The sequence below is a fragment of the Branchiostoma floridae genome, chromosome 16 (assembly GCF_000003815.2).
Source record: "Branchiostoma floridae strain S238N-H82 chromosome 16, Bfl_VNyyK, whole genome shotgun sequence".
Taxonomy (NCBI): Eukaryota; Metazoa; Chordata; class Leptocardii; order Amphioxiformes; family Branchiostomatidae; genus Branchiostoma; species Branchiostoma floridae.
The window spans coordinates 10,628,423-10,644,324 of NC_049994.1; the positions used below are offsets into that span (position 1 = coordinate 10,628,423).

A 15,902-nucleotide genomic window follows, 5' to 3' on the forward strand; every position below is an offset into this window, starting at 1 on the left:
AACAACACATTTCTCACTTACTACGGATTCCCTAGACGGCTTACCATTGGTCAGCTAACGTCACATGATCACTCAACTGTCAGCTCGCCTCTTGCTGACGACTAGTGATGTTTCATACGACGCCTGAGGGCCGAACTATCCGAAATAAGAACCCAAGTGGCGAGAAACTTTTTATACTTATCCCGTCCTAAAGGGACGTCATACAGACGAGTTTTACCATGGATATACCGAGAGAGAGTGGATTTATAAATTCACACCCCTCGCTGGAGGAATTCATGAGTTGTCTACCTATCAGTGCCGACTTTCTCAAGTCATCAATCACCGGTGAGACGGCTGAAGACGGGGGAACGTGGCCCCCTCTGCACCCTACAACTTGCCTGGAGCTGAACTCTGACCTCTCACCAACTCAGCCCGCCAACATTGCAGACTTTCCCTGGGTGAAACTCAAAAAGTCCGTTCGAATTGTACCATCACCAGTCTCCAACACAGAAGGTACAGAACCTGTTCTTTGTACTACGGGGAAGTTGTAGTGATTTTATATCGGTTAAACTTTTCTTTTTTAAAGGTTTGGCTGCACAGTTTGACCTCTTCGCTCCAAACACTTAACCATTTTATCAATGTGGAGTCCGAGCGTTGAAAGATTTTACCAGCAGCGCAAAGAGAGGGGTGTTTTATAAGTACTTCTGTCGTCTTTGGAAGTTTGTTAAAAACGACAGATGTTACAAGAGAGGAGGCCATGTGGGTTGGTATATCAATGGCTGGGTAGCTAACTCAAGCATATGTCCTGTAATATTCGATTTCTTTTACCCACTTCTGAGAACTTCTAAGGATTTTTTCAGCATTCAATTTCTAATTTCAATCTATTTCTTATTTAATATAAAAGGCTCATTTTCAAAGTTATTTTTTTCTCAGAAGCGGATTTCTTGACTTCACCAACCGACCAGGTAAATAGTTCCCGTCGATTGCGTACAGTCTTCACAAACACTCAACTTCTGGAGTTGGAGAAAGAGTTCCACTACAACAAATACGTGTGCAAACCTCGCCGAAAGGAGATCGCTTCTTACTTGGACTTGAACGAGAGACAAGTGAAAATTTGGTTCCAGAACCGACGCATGAGACAAAAGAGGAGGGACACGAAGGGACGGGGTGAGATCGGGAGCGATCCTGGGACTGCCGCTGAGCCGGCAGATGGTGGCCGGGCGGAGGAGGGCTCCCCGGGCGGGGGTAGTGCAACCTGTCCCCGGCCCCAGGGGTGACCAGGCCCCGGTGGACTGGACGGTCAGCAAACCATATTGACGGATTGACCACAACACTCTAGGAAAGAAGCAAACATTTGCTGTAGCATAAATCTAGAGTCTTTTATCGGTAAAACGAATTTTTTTTTAAAGTCAGAAACAGGCCAGAGACTGCTGGAGTAGTGTAGATATAGTTGTATGTTACAATGAATTTAATGAACTGCATATGATGGTTTACTTCGGATATATCATTCTTTCTTGTAAGTTCAACATCAAGAAGGCATACGAGTATTATCGCTACGTATCCATGGCTAAATCATATCTTTCTTATATGCAATGAAAGATTGAATAGTTGTGATGTCTTAAAATGTCATCATTTTCCGCATATCTTGAAGGTAAATTCAGTATGTAAGTTTTAACAACTCTTTATATTAATCATCAAAAGTGTGTAACAATACTGTACCCATTTTACCATATGCAATGAGATTTGTCTGCAGATCTTGTGAAAGATTGAAGGACGGGCCCTATTTTTAAAACAAATCCATGAGCTTGGAAACAAGACCAAATCATAGCTGTTTAAATGCAGTTTTGGGCACAAAGGACTATTTCTTTTTGTCCCTCCTAAATTGTCATTATCTTTCTTGCTTATATCGGGCCTTAAGAGAATTACTTTAAACGTTCATTCATACTTTTTTTTTCCTTTATTCAGTTGAGATTCCTTTTTATCCAGTTTCCACTGTGCCTCATTATAAATACACCTGTCCAAACTACTGCGTGAAGAGTTGTCTCCCCATCCTCATGTCCCACCCTACCTGTGTGAAGTTGTGTGCACCTGTTCTCCTTGACCTTGACCTTACCTGACACTTCCTGTTATTGTGGATACTTGACCTTGGGCGGCAGCTTGTCATCACCTTTACATGTTCCTTTATTGTGCATACTTCCTCTAAATACGGGAAGCTTTGCTTCTGTTTTCTCCGGTATTGTTTTATAGTTTCTTTATTGACCTTGTTGTTGACCAACGTTGACCTTACTAGTTAACATGGGTTAACCTTTGACCTCTAGAAGTGAACCTAAATTTTGTAACAGAATATTTTTGACTATCCTACAAATGTTCTTAATTTATTCTAGGTATACATTTTTACAGTATTTCTAGATTTTCGAGAATCATTGGTGTTTTTGGTACGGTACTAGTACGTTTAGCACTTACAAAGAATAACACAACACAAGAAGAATGTATTATATTTATCATATTCAGCTTCATAGAATGCATAATTTCAATACTTGTATTCAGATAAATGTCATAACAAGTTAATGTTTATACCAATACATATTTATTATATCCATTTCGATACAAATGTAAATATATACCTACACTTACTTTGAAACATGTCGTTTTTGTAATAAATATCGAGAAACAGGTCTAATGTATGGGCACTTTTCTTTTTAAGTAATAAATAACATTAATGATAAGTGAAAGCAGCAAGAATGTAAAATTTTAAAAAATGTGGATTTTTTCGTAATAAGGCATAAGAAAAGCTGGAATAACTTCTTTTCTATAAAAAAAAAGCTCTGCGAATAGAGAAGGGGGAAAGTAACGTTTTTTAGGATTGCTTGCCTTCAAGCATTTACTGATAATACATGTTTAGATATGCTAATTTTCCTGAAGCCAGCTGCCTGTGGTAGTGACGGTAGCACAGAGGTGTGCAGATGATGTGTTGTTGTATCCACACCAACCTGGTGACCTGGAAAACACGGAAAACAAAACTGTTATGATCAATAATTTAGTCAATAAATCAATACACTTGTCCTGACAACATTGATTGATGTGTTCATCATTACAAATGGCTGTAAGAAGACTTCATTATTCCATTATAACAGAATGATTTTTTTTCTTCAAATTCTAAATAAAAATTACAAATATTTCAGCTGGACATATCCTAAATTCCTTTAGGAAAGAAAAATTTTGAAAGATTTCATTTCATCAACTGGACTTATTTCAAACTCAGTTATAGAAAATTATTTTAGCAATATAATCATGGGCGGTGTGGTTGTTTGTAGAAAGCAATTTTGTAATAGATCATAGTACAAATATCACAACTGTAAAAGAAAAAAACATAGCAGTGAAATACATGGTAATGACAGTGAAGTCATTTATGGACTGATAGTGTTTTTGTTTAGTCCGGATATCAAATGAAATTTTTCAGTCATAATTTTGACAACTTTATGTCATATTAAGTGACAGGAAACTATCATATCTTTTTCCCATGTGAACATGTGTAAACTCCGGCAAGGGACGCTTCTTACTCCGTCCAACCATGCGAAACCTTATCAGTAATGATAGGTTATATAACAAATTGTTGGTGGGCTAGCTTCGCACATACAAAAGAACTTTCGTCTCGTAAAAAGTGATTGCATATTTTAGGTAAGCTACTTTTTTTCCCAATTATTGCATTTGTTTTACTTGTTTTCATTTATAAACTACTTCCCATAACTTACGTCCATTTTCAAGTTCGACAAAAAGGTCTGAAGTCAACCTACAACTTATTTTAATTCTGAAATAAAACAACAGGAATGTTCTTTGTTTCATTTCATATTTTTCTGTTTGTTGTTGCATTTCTAAGGTTGGTCAACTATTGGCTAAAAATGTTTTAGTTTTAGAATTGCAGTGACTCTTTTGGAATATTGTGCTATGTCACATACCAAAGCGGTGGTAACAAAAGCCCACTTGGGAGACAGCACACCTAGATACAACATGGCGCCTTGGTATGGGTTACTTGACAACCGTTACATTCAAAATAAAAATTGGTCTTCTCCACCCTACTCTTCTGACACTCATCTTGTTCTTTTCACGACTTGAAAAACGAAACCTTGAGATAAACAAAAGATTTTAAAGGTGTTTAAAAATAGAGCTTGGATGGATACAAAAAAAATCTTTATTTCAAATTTTCATAGAAACAATTCAAGGGAATTTAGTGTCAAACCTATTTACATATTGTTACTTGTTAGCTTCCTGATCTTTCTATACCAAAACGATAGCCAGAGCATTCTTACATTTTCCAACGCCCAAAAAAGATTATGTTCAGTTGTAACTACTATAATAATTTTTCTTATCTTTTCTCAGTGTGAATCAAATGTTTTGAACTAGACTTTTTTTTTATTCCGGGTTAAATTTCGTGATTCTTGTTCTCCTGAAGCGTAGTCACAAACACTGCCTGTGTAGAACAACGTGGTCCTGTGCGCGCGCACATGGTAGCACATAATAAACCTCGTACACAGCTGACTGGTAACAAATACACCCGTTAGCTGCCAAAACACTGCCGACCGTGAACCCTTCCCTCATCTATCACACTCTACTATCGCTTCGACGATCGACACTCGCCGTCTCTTTGTTGGAACGTTTGTGGCAAGTGACCCAAACGAATCGGTGTAGGGGATGGCTATTCATCTAACTCTTGTAGAGTTGGTGACGTCGTAAGAGTGACTACAGGGGCCGTGCACTTGACCTAGCCTGCCATATATCGTAACCTCAAACGGGGGTGGTGAACTCTGAACCGCAAGCATGTGTGTGTGGACACCAAAACATGTCAACACAACTACAGACAGCTGGGAAAGAGGGCTACCAGAAACACAAAATCACAAAAACATTCTAAAATATTCCCCAATGTTTATTTAAAACTCTACCATGTTCTTGTGAGGTATGAATAACTTGGCGATTTTTTCTGCGATTTAAGAAGGGAAGTCATGAATTTTGCAAGCCTTGTTGTAAGTCGTGTGGCGGCTTGAGTGAAATAAATGAAGCATAGCCAACTGAATACATTTCTACCGAGCTCTGAGGGTAACTTTGCTTCCGGGCAAGCCTTATCGACACACGGGTCATGTCAGAGTTCAAGCCATGTCGATCTCAATATTTGCAATAAGGTCGGCCGACGTGTTGTTTTCAAGCCTTGGAGGCACACGGAAACACATGGGGGTGTTTAGAATATCAACAAACAGAGAATTCCTGCAGAAATGTAGGGAAACAGGCCATGACTTAGGTTGAGGGAGGGGGGAAAGAGCGATCTAAACTCACTGAAACAAGGATTTATGATAGAAAAATCTAAAAGATACACACCACATTGATGCTAAAACAATCAAAAGATTATTAGATGCGTTTGATACACTTGTTATAAGAAGCCATAACGTTATGTGATTTCTGCAAGTTTCAAATCAATTCTTACATACTAAACATGCAGTTTTGTAGTTGTGTTTTCAGTATAAACAGAATGCTTCCCTCAAAAGTTTGCCTGAAAAACAAATGCTATAGCTTACGGTCAAATTTAATGTCTGGAAACATTATAAAACGTGATCTGTTTTGATCAGTGTAAAAATGAATCAAGCTCTTGGCTACATTTTGAACTTAGTGTCTTCTATATAGGAGAAACTGTTCTTACTTAATTATGTATACTGTCACCCATTACAAACGTAATTTTCCTCGCTACCTCCTGATCAATGAATGCTGATAAAACGTGTGCTTGCATATAGGTGATGTTGTTTTCGGTGTTAGGTCAATTAGAAGTTGAAAACTTGTCTTTCAAACCTTGTTACCAGAAATTTGCAGAGGCATTGATACAAATATTAGTCCTTTTGTTAAGTAGAAGAACGCCATGCATGATAATATGTAAGAAGTTTTGTACGAAATCTTGTATAACGTTTATAGAGTTTCACAACATATTTTGCTTGAGATTTTCGAACATTTTGATAAGAAAATGTGCGGTTTTTGCTTATCAGCTAAATCATGGTGTTTCAAGATTCCAGCGGTTACGAAAGAACACTTACTCTTTGTTATGTAGAACTAACCCTGGTATCACCGTCTGCAAAATAGGAGAATTATCCTGTGTATTACAACATGTTTTGTGAGGTAAAATTAGCAAGATCGACAACTCGTTGTCGGCTATTATTCGTGGCGGGTTGGTGTGAGTTTAGACAATTGTCTCCGCTGTTATCAACATTTGCAAATCAGAGGGAACAAAAAAAGCGTGCACTTTTGTGTGAATTTTGTTGAGTTGTTGCAACAATATGCATGGTGCGAAAGCATGCATAGGTTTTCAGTTGTGTTGGGATTCACCACAGATGGGGTGGAATAGAAAGTGTGTTGGAAAAGAGAGTTTGAGGGGAGTGTCTGTAGGAAACGGTTGACATTTTAAAACAGAGAACGGGACATGGTTGGTGAGGGGAAAAATGTAGCCCCTTGGGCGGTAGGATCTGTGTCACAAAGGCCCACCGAATCTACACCACAGCTTTTTCATGCAAAACTTCCAACCCGCGCGTAATTATGCATGAATGTGCCCGGCCAAAAAGCTTGCCAACCCCAAAGTAACACTTTTGGAGGGATCAATAGAACCTAATTAATTTCTCACTGCGTCTGATGGGGTAGAAAAGTTTGACTTTTGGTGGCAAACGGAACAAAAACGTGTTTGTTTTGTGCCCAACGTGTAGGTCTTTCGTGGGGCTCTCGATGGTGACCCCTCACACGACCCTTGTAATGGCGGCGATGATTCGAGAATAAATCGGCCAACCAGATACGCCGAATCTTGTCCTGTTTGGGGACAAATCTCCCTCCACTTCAACAAGAAGTGGCCAAACTCTTAACTAATTTCTGAGCCAGGTTTCTCTGCTTTAAAAACGACTTTAAACGTCCCAAACACGAGCGAGTTTTCAGTAAGCTTATCTGTCGATATTACCACAAGCCTCAGTATACAGAGCTTGGGATACAGCAAATATTTAATAATTCCTGGTCTCTGGCGACTCAAATAAAAAACTGCCGTTACTCCACTCAACTCTGAGTACTACAAGTTGTATAGGATCGTTTGAATCTCACATATTAAGTCCAGGAAATTTTAAAAAGTGGTCAGGAACGTTTTACGGTTACCGCCCCTCCCCACTTCTATTGAAGACGCAATGATCATGATCAAGACCTAGCTCGATCGTCGCCAGAGTTTTGAGCCCTAAATAGACGGGTTTACCTGTAGCACACAGGCCGGGGCGGTGGTAGGATCCTCCGAGACACCGTCCTATCTGTCCCGGTGACTTTGGTCTCTCCTTTACAGTACGTTTCACCCCATACTGCTGGAAAATCACGGCACACTCACTGAACTTGGCATAAAATTTACCGGCTTGCGACTGGTTTGCCCTAGGTTGATAAATTTAACATCAGTGATTTAGATGTCAGGCTCGGTGATGGATCACCTTGATAAACATACCAAATAGGCTCTGGTTGTTTTGATTGGTCGCTGTTTGTCACGTGGGTAACAAAGTAACCATATCAGTGTCAGGCTATGTGAAGAGCAAGTGAGCAATTTAGCACCATTTATCGACAAATTCGACAGGCGAAATCGAAACGTTTGCTTGACAGATGGAGCAAATGGACACGGCAAGAATGAACTCGTACGTGGACTACTCTCTGTGTAACGGCGACCAAAACACTTGCTCCCCGAGGAGCTATGGCCAAGACTACGGTGTCCCCGCTTACCAGTCGTGCGCGATGAACAATGTTGACCGACACGTTACGATGGGGCCGAACGGGCAGCTGCCTCCGTCGGCCGGGCCAGGCCCAGGCCCCGTCCCGGGCCCGTCGCCTTACGACCCGCCGGTTATCATGCCTAACGGCGACCCGCAGAATTTTACAACGTACTCGTATAACCACTATTCTCATCCTGGCGGCCACCACATGAGCAATGGTTACGGGACGAACAACCATGCTGCTATGTACTCGGGGAGTTTCGGGGCAGAGCTTGCCGGTTCTTACTCGTCGTACAACTCAGGAATGAACGGGACAGTGGCCCCGCCACCCTTGGACTCACAGTACGGATACATGCACCACCACACGGGGCAGGACCCCATGATTTCCACGACCTGTAACCCCCCTGCACCATCACCCCCTGTTGCCACATACGACTGGATGAAACTTAAGCGTAACCCTCCAAGAACAGGTACGTTAAACTGTCCTTACTACTGCCCTACAAACCTACGTTATCACCTCCCGAGTCAGCGGGGCCGCGCGCACATGTTTACGGAACTGGCGCCTAGGACTCCCCGTCTGTTCTCGCTCGTAGTACCGGTATATAACCATCGGCGTAAACAAGACTTCGTCAATCGCACTAACAACTACTCCCTAACGTTTGTATTCAGACGTTGGCCTTTGTTTGGCTAAGTATGACAGCTTACAAGTTGTGTTTGTACTACAAACCGTCCATGCCTTGGTGGAGCAAGCTGTGCCTAATACGGGGCTCCTGCCTTATGCATGAAATTACGATTACATAAAATTTGATAGGACACACAAAATTTCCCGTAAGATTTAGCACATAGAGCAGTCGTCTTTGTTGTTGTAACTGGAAGTTTTGTTGCTGTGTGTTACTCTAGGAAAGCCAGGAGAGTACGGCTTCACGACGTCCGGGCCCAACAACGGACGGACCAACTTCACGACGAAACAACTGACGGAGTTGGAGAAGGAGTTCCACTACAACAAGTACCTCACGCGGGCGCGAAGAGTCGAGATCGCCGCAGCCCTCAACCTCAACGAAACTCAGGTCAAGATCTGGTTCCAGAACCGTAGGATGAAACAGAAGAAACGGGAGAAAGAGAACGGCTTCTCCACCCCGGGTAGTGGAGGGTCTCCGGCTGGCGAAGACAGCCCGTCGAAGTCGACGTAAGACTGAAAACTCACTATACCATCATTCTTCTCCATTCCCTCCAAAATCCCCCCACCCCAACGTTTTAGAACTCACACGTCATTTGTGGAATATTCTCTTTAAGTTATACAGGTGAAAATATCGTCAGGTCGGTTCTTGTCTATATTTATATTGTTATTTATTACTTTGTATGAGTGAGAAACGTTTGTATGATGAGAGTTGATGAGGGATGTAGACATCTGTACATATCTCGAGAAGTATAATTTAACAATCAAAGAATCGGAGAACAGGGTAAAAATTCTCAAAGCGAACTTCATACTTCTCTTTCGTGAAGGTTCGACTGTACAGTGGCTTGTGATATAAAATAATGTTTTTTGACGGCAGGACTCCAGCACAGTATTGTTATGTATGTTTCTTAGGATCAAAAAATCACTAAGATAGTAGTGAAATCTTGATGAGAGAGAGAAAAAACAAAATAAATCGCAATCGCATATTAAATACAAACCTGTTTGTTTTCTTTTACCATATTTATTCAGTGATACTGCATAGATAACACTCCTTTCACATGATATACCACTGCAGCTGTATTCTACAATAACTTCCTCGAAAAGTGCCATACTTTTGGCTAAGTAAGAACGTAAAATGAGTTTTTAATCTGAGAGCTGCCTGTGGTAGATCTGTCTGTGCTAACGAGGTTGTCGGCTGTAGTACTCGGGTTATTGTAGCTCGGGTGACCTATCTTGTCAGGTATCAACGTACAACATTATTAATTGCTGTGACTTTGGGAAGGTCAGGTCATGGGGTGATGGTAACAAGCTTCTGATTTGTACTTTTGTTAATTCGTACATGCCGTCAGCTATGATGTAAGGGGAGGGAAATTTGTCTGATTTTTTTTTTAAATACGTACCGTAAAAGGGGGCATCCTCTTCAGAACATGTGGGGTCTCCCGCGCACCTTCTCTGTAGGAGAGTGTATGAGAGAGCGGATCGTTAGCAGGGGGAGGGCTATGTGACTGACACACGCATCCAAACGCATCGGTTTAATCTTATACCGCCGTGTAAGTCTACATCATTTGCTGATACCCAGCACTGGGCACTGGGACACCTCGAGATGTGATACTACATTATCCGACATCCCGTATAGAGGTGTTATAATTTCATCAGCCTCTACTCAGGGACTATTACTTCTCTCTAAATAACTAAATCAATTCAGATAAAACTCTTGAGTGATCACAGAATGGCTTCATCGCACACACAGGGCTTCTTTGGTTTAACTTCTTTATTTAGTTACCAAGCAAGCTTTTTAGGCCAATTCACTTTCAAAGTAGAGACAATTTCTTTTTAAAAGCTGGTTTCGTGATAAATTCATTCGAAACTGTTGTCAGAGCTTGAATCACTCAAGATATAGGTGGTTGGCAAACGTGAGAGCTATAATCTAGCCTTGAAAAAGATTTATTAGACTGGTTTAAATCATGTTTGTAATGGATGAAAAAATAGTATTTTATGTTTTAATCTAATCTCGGTAAGGAGAGGTTGCACCCCGGATAACATAATGCATCATTCAAAACATCAAATATTAGCTTCAATAAATATCTGGGTTAAATTGTGCGTAATCATAAACTAAACCCGCAATGTAAAGCCCAGTGGGCTGACATAAAAACACAAGATGCGGGACATACGGGTTAGTAAGTGTGATCATACATTCTGGGTGAAAAAAAAAAACACCCCTCACTGAGTAATGGCCGATTTGGTAAGGCACTCCTGGGCTTGAGCAATATGGCCCAAATTACTCACTACAAGAAATATCACATCATGCATGCAGAAAGTCAGTGTGCAAATCAACACAACGTGCCGGTTGTACCGACTAGTAATCTATATTTCAACAAGACAGAGAATTGTAGAGGCTTAGCCCGGCCACATGGAGTCCCCAAACGTGCCCTGAGGCCGTGCATTTTGCACAGTACTGCTGTTAGCTTGAACAACAGAAACACGTTCCGAGCGAGTGACACTCGTGGGGTCATCTATCGGTCAGGCCGGAATATTCAATAGTGGCCGTTACGGTGGCCAATCTAAATAATAGCGGCCGGACCACTATTGACACAGCCCTAGCTCCGCACAAAACAATGTCGCAAACATGGAACTATGCGACTCTATGGGCAGATGTCACTATGATAAATCTTAACTTTAACTCACACATGAAAAACTACGCTTCATAACATACACAAACATTGTAAACAACACGTATCTCAATAGTAGGGCGTGTTCGTAGTGCCTTCTAATTAGATGAAAAACTAGAGTGACTGGTATATACGTAAGCACCACATGAATGCCCTTTCTGACAAACAATACAAATGAAGGCACATAATAGATACTACGCAAGGCCTGCATGCTCTTAAAACTCTGTGGCTAGGAGTTTTCTTTATCAAAGAGCAAATAAGCAGCCTGTTCAAGCCTTCAATTATTGCCACAATGTTTTCTTAAATGTTAGAAACCAGGGGCAACAGTACATAAGGAGTGCGCGAAGCACTACAACTCAAGCACATGTTTACCCTAAGGTTTATCTACAATAACGTATTCAAGTGGCTATGGTGTAACACAAGTGTTAGTACTAGTATTAGTAGCACATATCATATCTGGGACAGCGTATTGGGCGATTTAACGTCCCTTTAAAAATGTGTTAGGCCCAATAGCTTTGCATCAATACATCGTTTACAAACACATAAACTACAACAAAGGCATGTAAGTATGCATAGGCAATGGCACGTTTAACACACAAGTCATAAATCACGACATAATACTATCAGCCGCCCGACTTACGTTAAGTGACGGGGGCAACGTGCCTATGATAAAATATGTCGTTTTAACGACTAAATTGGAAAATCATATCACGGTAGTGATAAATCCTGCTATAAGCAGGAAGACTGGCTAGACCAGCGTGCTGGCGTTTCGCCAGATATACACACACAACAAGCAACGTGTATTAAAGAAGTATATAAATGTTAGTAGTAAAAACCACTCGTGTAGTGGAGTCTGTTTGGTGTTACAGGGCGGCGGGTTCAATACCCGTGCCAGCCGCTAGGCCAGGTCAAGAGGCGATCACCTCAACACACGCCCCGCCCTAGGCGTGCCACCATGTACATGTTTACAACTGCACAACACAACAACATCATAATAAACATCTCAGGTGTTAGTCTGCAGTGTTCGGGAGGAAATCTTTGTATCCTACATCCAACCCGGGCCCTGCGTATAGCCCTATTACTATATTATAGATAAGAACATGCACAGGTACATAGTACATGAGTAGCAGATGGGTAGCGTGCCCCGTGAGACTGCCACCTTTATCTGTATGTAACACAAGTAGCTGTCTCGAGCCGGGCACTCTCCGACAGTCACACGTAACGTGCACCTGCGGCGAGACGCCTGACGACTTGGCTACCGTTCAAGTTCTCTCCTAACATGGTACGGGGCGACCTCTCCCTACCGGGATTGCGACATATTGTTGTAGTGATTGTCTAAGTATAACTGATGCTCTCACGTTTGACCCTTGACACCTAAGGTTTCAGTTCTCGACCTCTAGTCATCAATTTCTCTTTGACAGGGTTGAGTGGGGGGAAAGCCTTCCACCCGTGTTTATTTTGGGCTTGGGGTTTCCCTCTCGCACTCAGAGTTCACTGTAGGCCAAAAGCAGGACAGGCCCATCGCAGGCAGGGTCCATTGCTAGGCAGGGGGAAGTCAGGCCACGAACGCTACCCGTATGTAGAACCTACGGGGTAGCATTGCCATTGTAAACACATTATACAAGTACAGCGCGGCTTTCGCACGCTATTTCCCCATTTGTTTAACACTAGAACATCTTTACAACTTGTAGAAAATTACCCTTTTGTGGTATCAGGGTAATTTTGGTAGTTTAGAAACAAATTTGGTGGGAATTTAATTTCAAGACTACGTGTGTATTCCCCTGAGTGAGGAAGCCATTCTGAGTCCCCCAGCGCTCAGGTATCCATGGCGGATTGATCCATACAGACAATGGAATTACACAGGCTTTGATCAAAGTCGGCGCGTGCAATGGTCGCGCGGCGTTTTATGTCGCCGCGCTCATCCATACGACTAGTTCAAATTAAAATCGCGACAAAAACATGGATGTCGGAAGACAACACCCGGTAAAACTGCCCTTCTGTCTGCTATTTGTCAGGCAAATTTGCAGGCGGCGAGGGGACATAGCTATCTGTGTTCGCATCGCGGTCACACAGGGGCCAATTGGTGGCGATCTCCATTCACTAGAAGGTTTCGAATAAATAGGTGCAACTTTACAAAAAGACAATGACTTCATTACAAATCCTGTGTAGAAAATGCTTGTTGCGGTTTCAAAATTTGAAAAAAAAGTCATAACTTTTTCATTGGAAGTTTTCATTGAATAAAAAACTACAAAAAAAAAACTATATTATGATCAACTTTCCCCTACTCCGTTTTTTGCGCTCTTTCCGAATACAGACACCTATATATAAAGACATACAACAGTTTGGATGCGTTCGTATCAAATTAAAGCGGAGTGGGGTAAAGAGAAGACGGCCTAAAATCAAATTTAACAAGTACTGTTTTCCCATGCTTATATCTGCACATATTCATGTTTGCCATGCAAAAGCTAATATTTCCCCAGCCGACTTCTAAGTGGTTGGCGAACGGGGCAAGCAAATGGCCAAGTGACAGTTGGTTCCGCGTGTCTTGGAATCAAAAGGCCCCTTTTTGAAAAGTCGGCCACTTAGACGGCTCTCTGTACGCTTTCCAGTCGTCTAGTTGCTAGACTGAAGTGACATCTCTAACGCGACGGTGGTAACACTTAACGGTACTGACCTTAACTTAAGGGCCCTTGGTGGTAATCCGTACGGCATGAGGTACGTTCTAGCGCCGAGAAGGCTAGGGAACAGTCGCCGGTCGCACAAGCCTCAACCCTGTACCTTCCCCTGAAACGGACAAACTTGAAAATGTAAAAATCTAACCGTGCGGTGATAACTATACGGCTGGGAAACAAGGGTCATAATTCAACTTTTACAACAAAATTACAGGTTCTTTTTCTAACATATGCAAAATACAGCAACTCATAGACAAAGACACGGAGTAGTTTTTTTCATGAATTTTGCCCGCATTAGAAAGATAGCGGTGCGCTTTCAAGTTTCGGGACATGACCAAAGAGAATTAGAACTAATAGGAGTTGTGAGTAAGACAATAGGCGAAGAATGGTTCACAAACAATGTAGTACAACACATGGGGGAAGATCGCGATTCAGACGCAAATCACCACAGGCGTGTTAGATATGAATATGGACAACTTACCATGTCCCCGTAGACTTCCGCACATCTCCGGTCAATCCAAGTTCAAAAGGTGACCACGTCCGGGGGGAACAGAACTTTCAGACAATCCTGTGCGCGTTCAAACTTTCAACTAACGGTAGTCCTCCCTCTACCGTTTGAAGAGTTGTAGCGCGCACCGCATAAGGAGCGACCGATCGCTCTTTCCAGTTGCACTTGGTGTCTATCTAACACCCTCCTGAGAAGTTCCCTGTCGCTAAGAAAACTATCCATCCTGCGTCTCCGAATTTCAGCCCTTCTTGCAAAGCGGGTCGCGAAAGAAGCCCCTTTTACCCTCATCAGTCAGTAATTTAGACCAGAAGCGCTATTCCTTGACATATGAGCCCACACGTACTGAACATGAGTGCCGACTGACACCGGAAAACTTTCCAGACTCTAACACATCATTACGTATGCAACCTCACAAGTTGAAGCCATAAAACTCAATTACCCACAATTGGACCAATAGTAGCTACCCTCTTCCCGACAGCGGGCGGCTTTATTTATTTTAGGCCAAGTGGACACATTGCCGGTGACTTTTTAAGAACTTTTGCGCTTGTTTTGACAAAGACGAGACGACTTGAGAGAAAAGCGCGTCTGTTGGAAACATTCCTCGCCGAAACGCGAAGTTCTGTGCGACAGATTTTCACAAGTCCAGACATCTGCGGGCCTGTCGCAAACCCGCTAATTGAATCCTCCCTAATTTCTCAACAAACACCCCGTCCTGTTCCTTTCAAGGCGGCGCGCCGGTTGTAAAATTTATGTGTCTGGGTTCGGAAGCTTTTTTGTTCGGTGTGAGGTTCCGCCCTCCGCGCCAACAATCGGCCGGACCACAGGCGCAATCTCTGGGCTTGTTTATCCGTCTTGTTTGCGCGGTCTGACTTCTGTAATTGACACAAACATCGCATACATGTGCCAAAGACCTGTAATTAACACTGCCGCCAGAACACATGTCTTACTCCAAAAAAACTAAACTTTCACAACTCAATGCGGAGAAGACAAAGAAAAAGCTGCGTTACTTTGATTAATAAAGTTTTACAGTGTGAGCTGTCTTGAAGAAGTTTTCAGTTTCCAGACGTTTACATTATAAGAGCAGGTTTGCGGTTTGATTGGGGTTATAAATCTTCCGTGAGTGTATGTGAGGCATGCGGAAACAGGCCATATATCAAGCCGTGTGGTCTGCTTCACACAGATGTAAAGTTTACATCTGTCTGCCTCCCGGCGTCAGAGCAGATAACTTTTTATCAAAAACACAATTTTCCCATTCCTTACGATACACGCATTGGGAACACATCACCAGAAAACGTGTACTTTTACCAGTTTTGACGATTTCGAACGCAGGTTGCGTTCTAGACAACGCGACACGTTAAACGTTTTATTGGGGCCGCGCGCTAGCGGAAAAGTATTTATGACATAAGTGGCCACTTTTACCCAGACGTGTGATTCTCACACTAAAGTTGTGAAAAAGGTCAGAGGTCGAAATCGCAATGAATAACTTAATAATAAATGAGTAAATAGAGTTGTTTTTCCGACGGGTGACAGAAGTAGTCGAGAATCGAGCGCGTTTTCACTACTTTATAGCTTTGTCGTAACTTTTCGTTCGCTCAAAAACGAAAAATGGTAGTTTTCAATGTTGCCTACTGAATCCGAACACAA

General features: G+C 42.1%; 2 protein-coding genes and 1 long non-coding RNA gene across 5 annotated transcripts; 2 read left to right on the forward strand and 1 right to left on the reverse strand.

Annotated features, from left to right (window-relative positions):
• The first annotated feature begins 94 nt into the window (after window positions 1–94).
• LOC118403104 (homeobox protein Hox-B2-like) lies at window positions 95–2,005 on the forward strand. Its single transcript, XM_035801586.1, has 2 exons — window positions 95–492; window positions 913–2,005. Exons 1-2 carry the CDS (start codon window positions 219–221, stop codon window positions 1,254–1,256), a joined length of 618 nt encoding a protein of 205 aa, XP_035657479.1. The 5' UTR covers window positions 95–218; the 3' UTR covers window positions 1,257–2,005.
• A 462-nt stretch (window positions 2,006–2,467) lies between these two features.
• LOC118403107 lies at window positions 2,468–15,153 on the reverse strand. Of its 3 annotated transcripts, XR_004829590.1 has the most exons (6): window positions 14,232–15,153; window positions 13,753–13,862; window positions 9,810–9,861; window positions 7,238–7,404; window positions 6,051–6,085; window positions 2,468–2,977 (listed from the first exon to the last, which is right to left on the reverse strand). It is a non-coding gene; the product is annotated as an uncharacterized LOC118403107 (long non-coding RNA). The 3 variants fall into 3 exon arrangements; XR_004829588.1 differs by lacking the exon at window positions 6,051–6,085 and having other exon boundaries at window positions 14,232–15,120; XR_004829589.1 differs by lacking the exons at window positions 6,051–6,085; window positions 7,238–7,404 and having other exon boundaries at window positions 14,232–14,992.
• LOC118403099 (homeobox protein Hox-A1-like) lies at window positions 7,548–9,400 on the forward strand. The gene is made up of 2 exons (XM_035801577.1): window positions 7,548–8,203; window positions 8,634–9,400. The coding sequence occupies exons 1-2, from the start codon at window positions 7,627–7,629 to the stop codon at window positions 8,921–8,923; spliced, it is 867 nt and encodes a 288-aa protein (XP_035657470.1). The 5' UTR covers window positions 7,548–7,626; the 3' UTR covers window positions 8,924–9,400.
• Window positions 15,154–15,902: the final 749 nt, after the last annotated feature.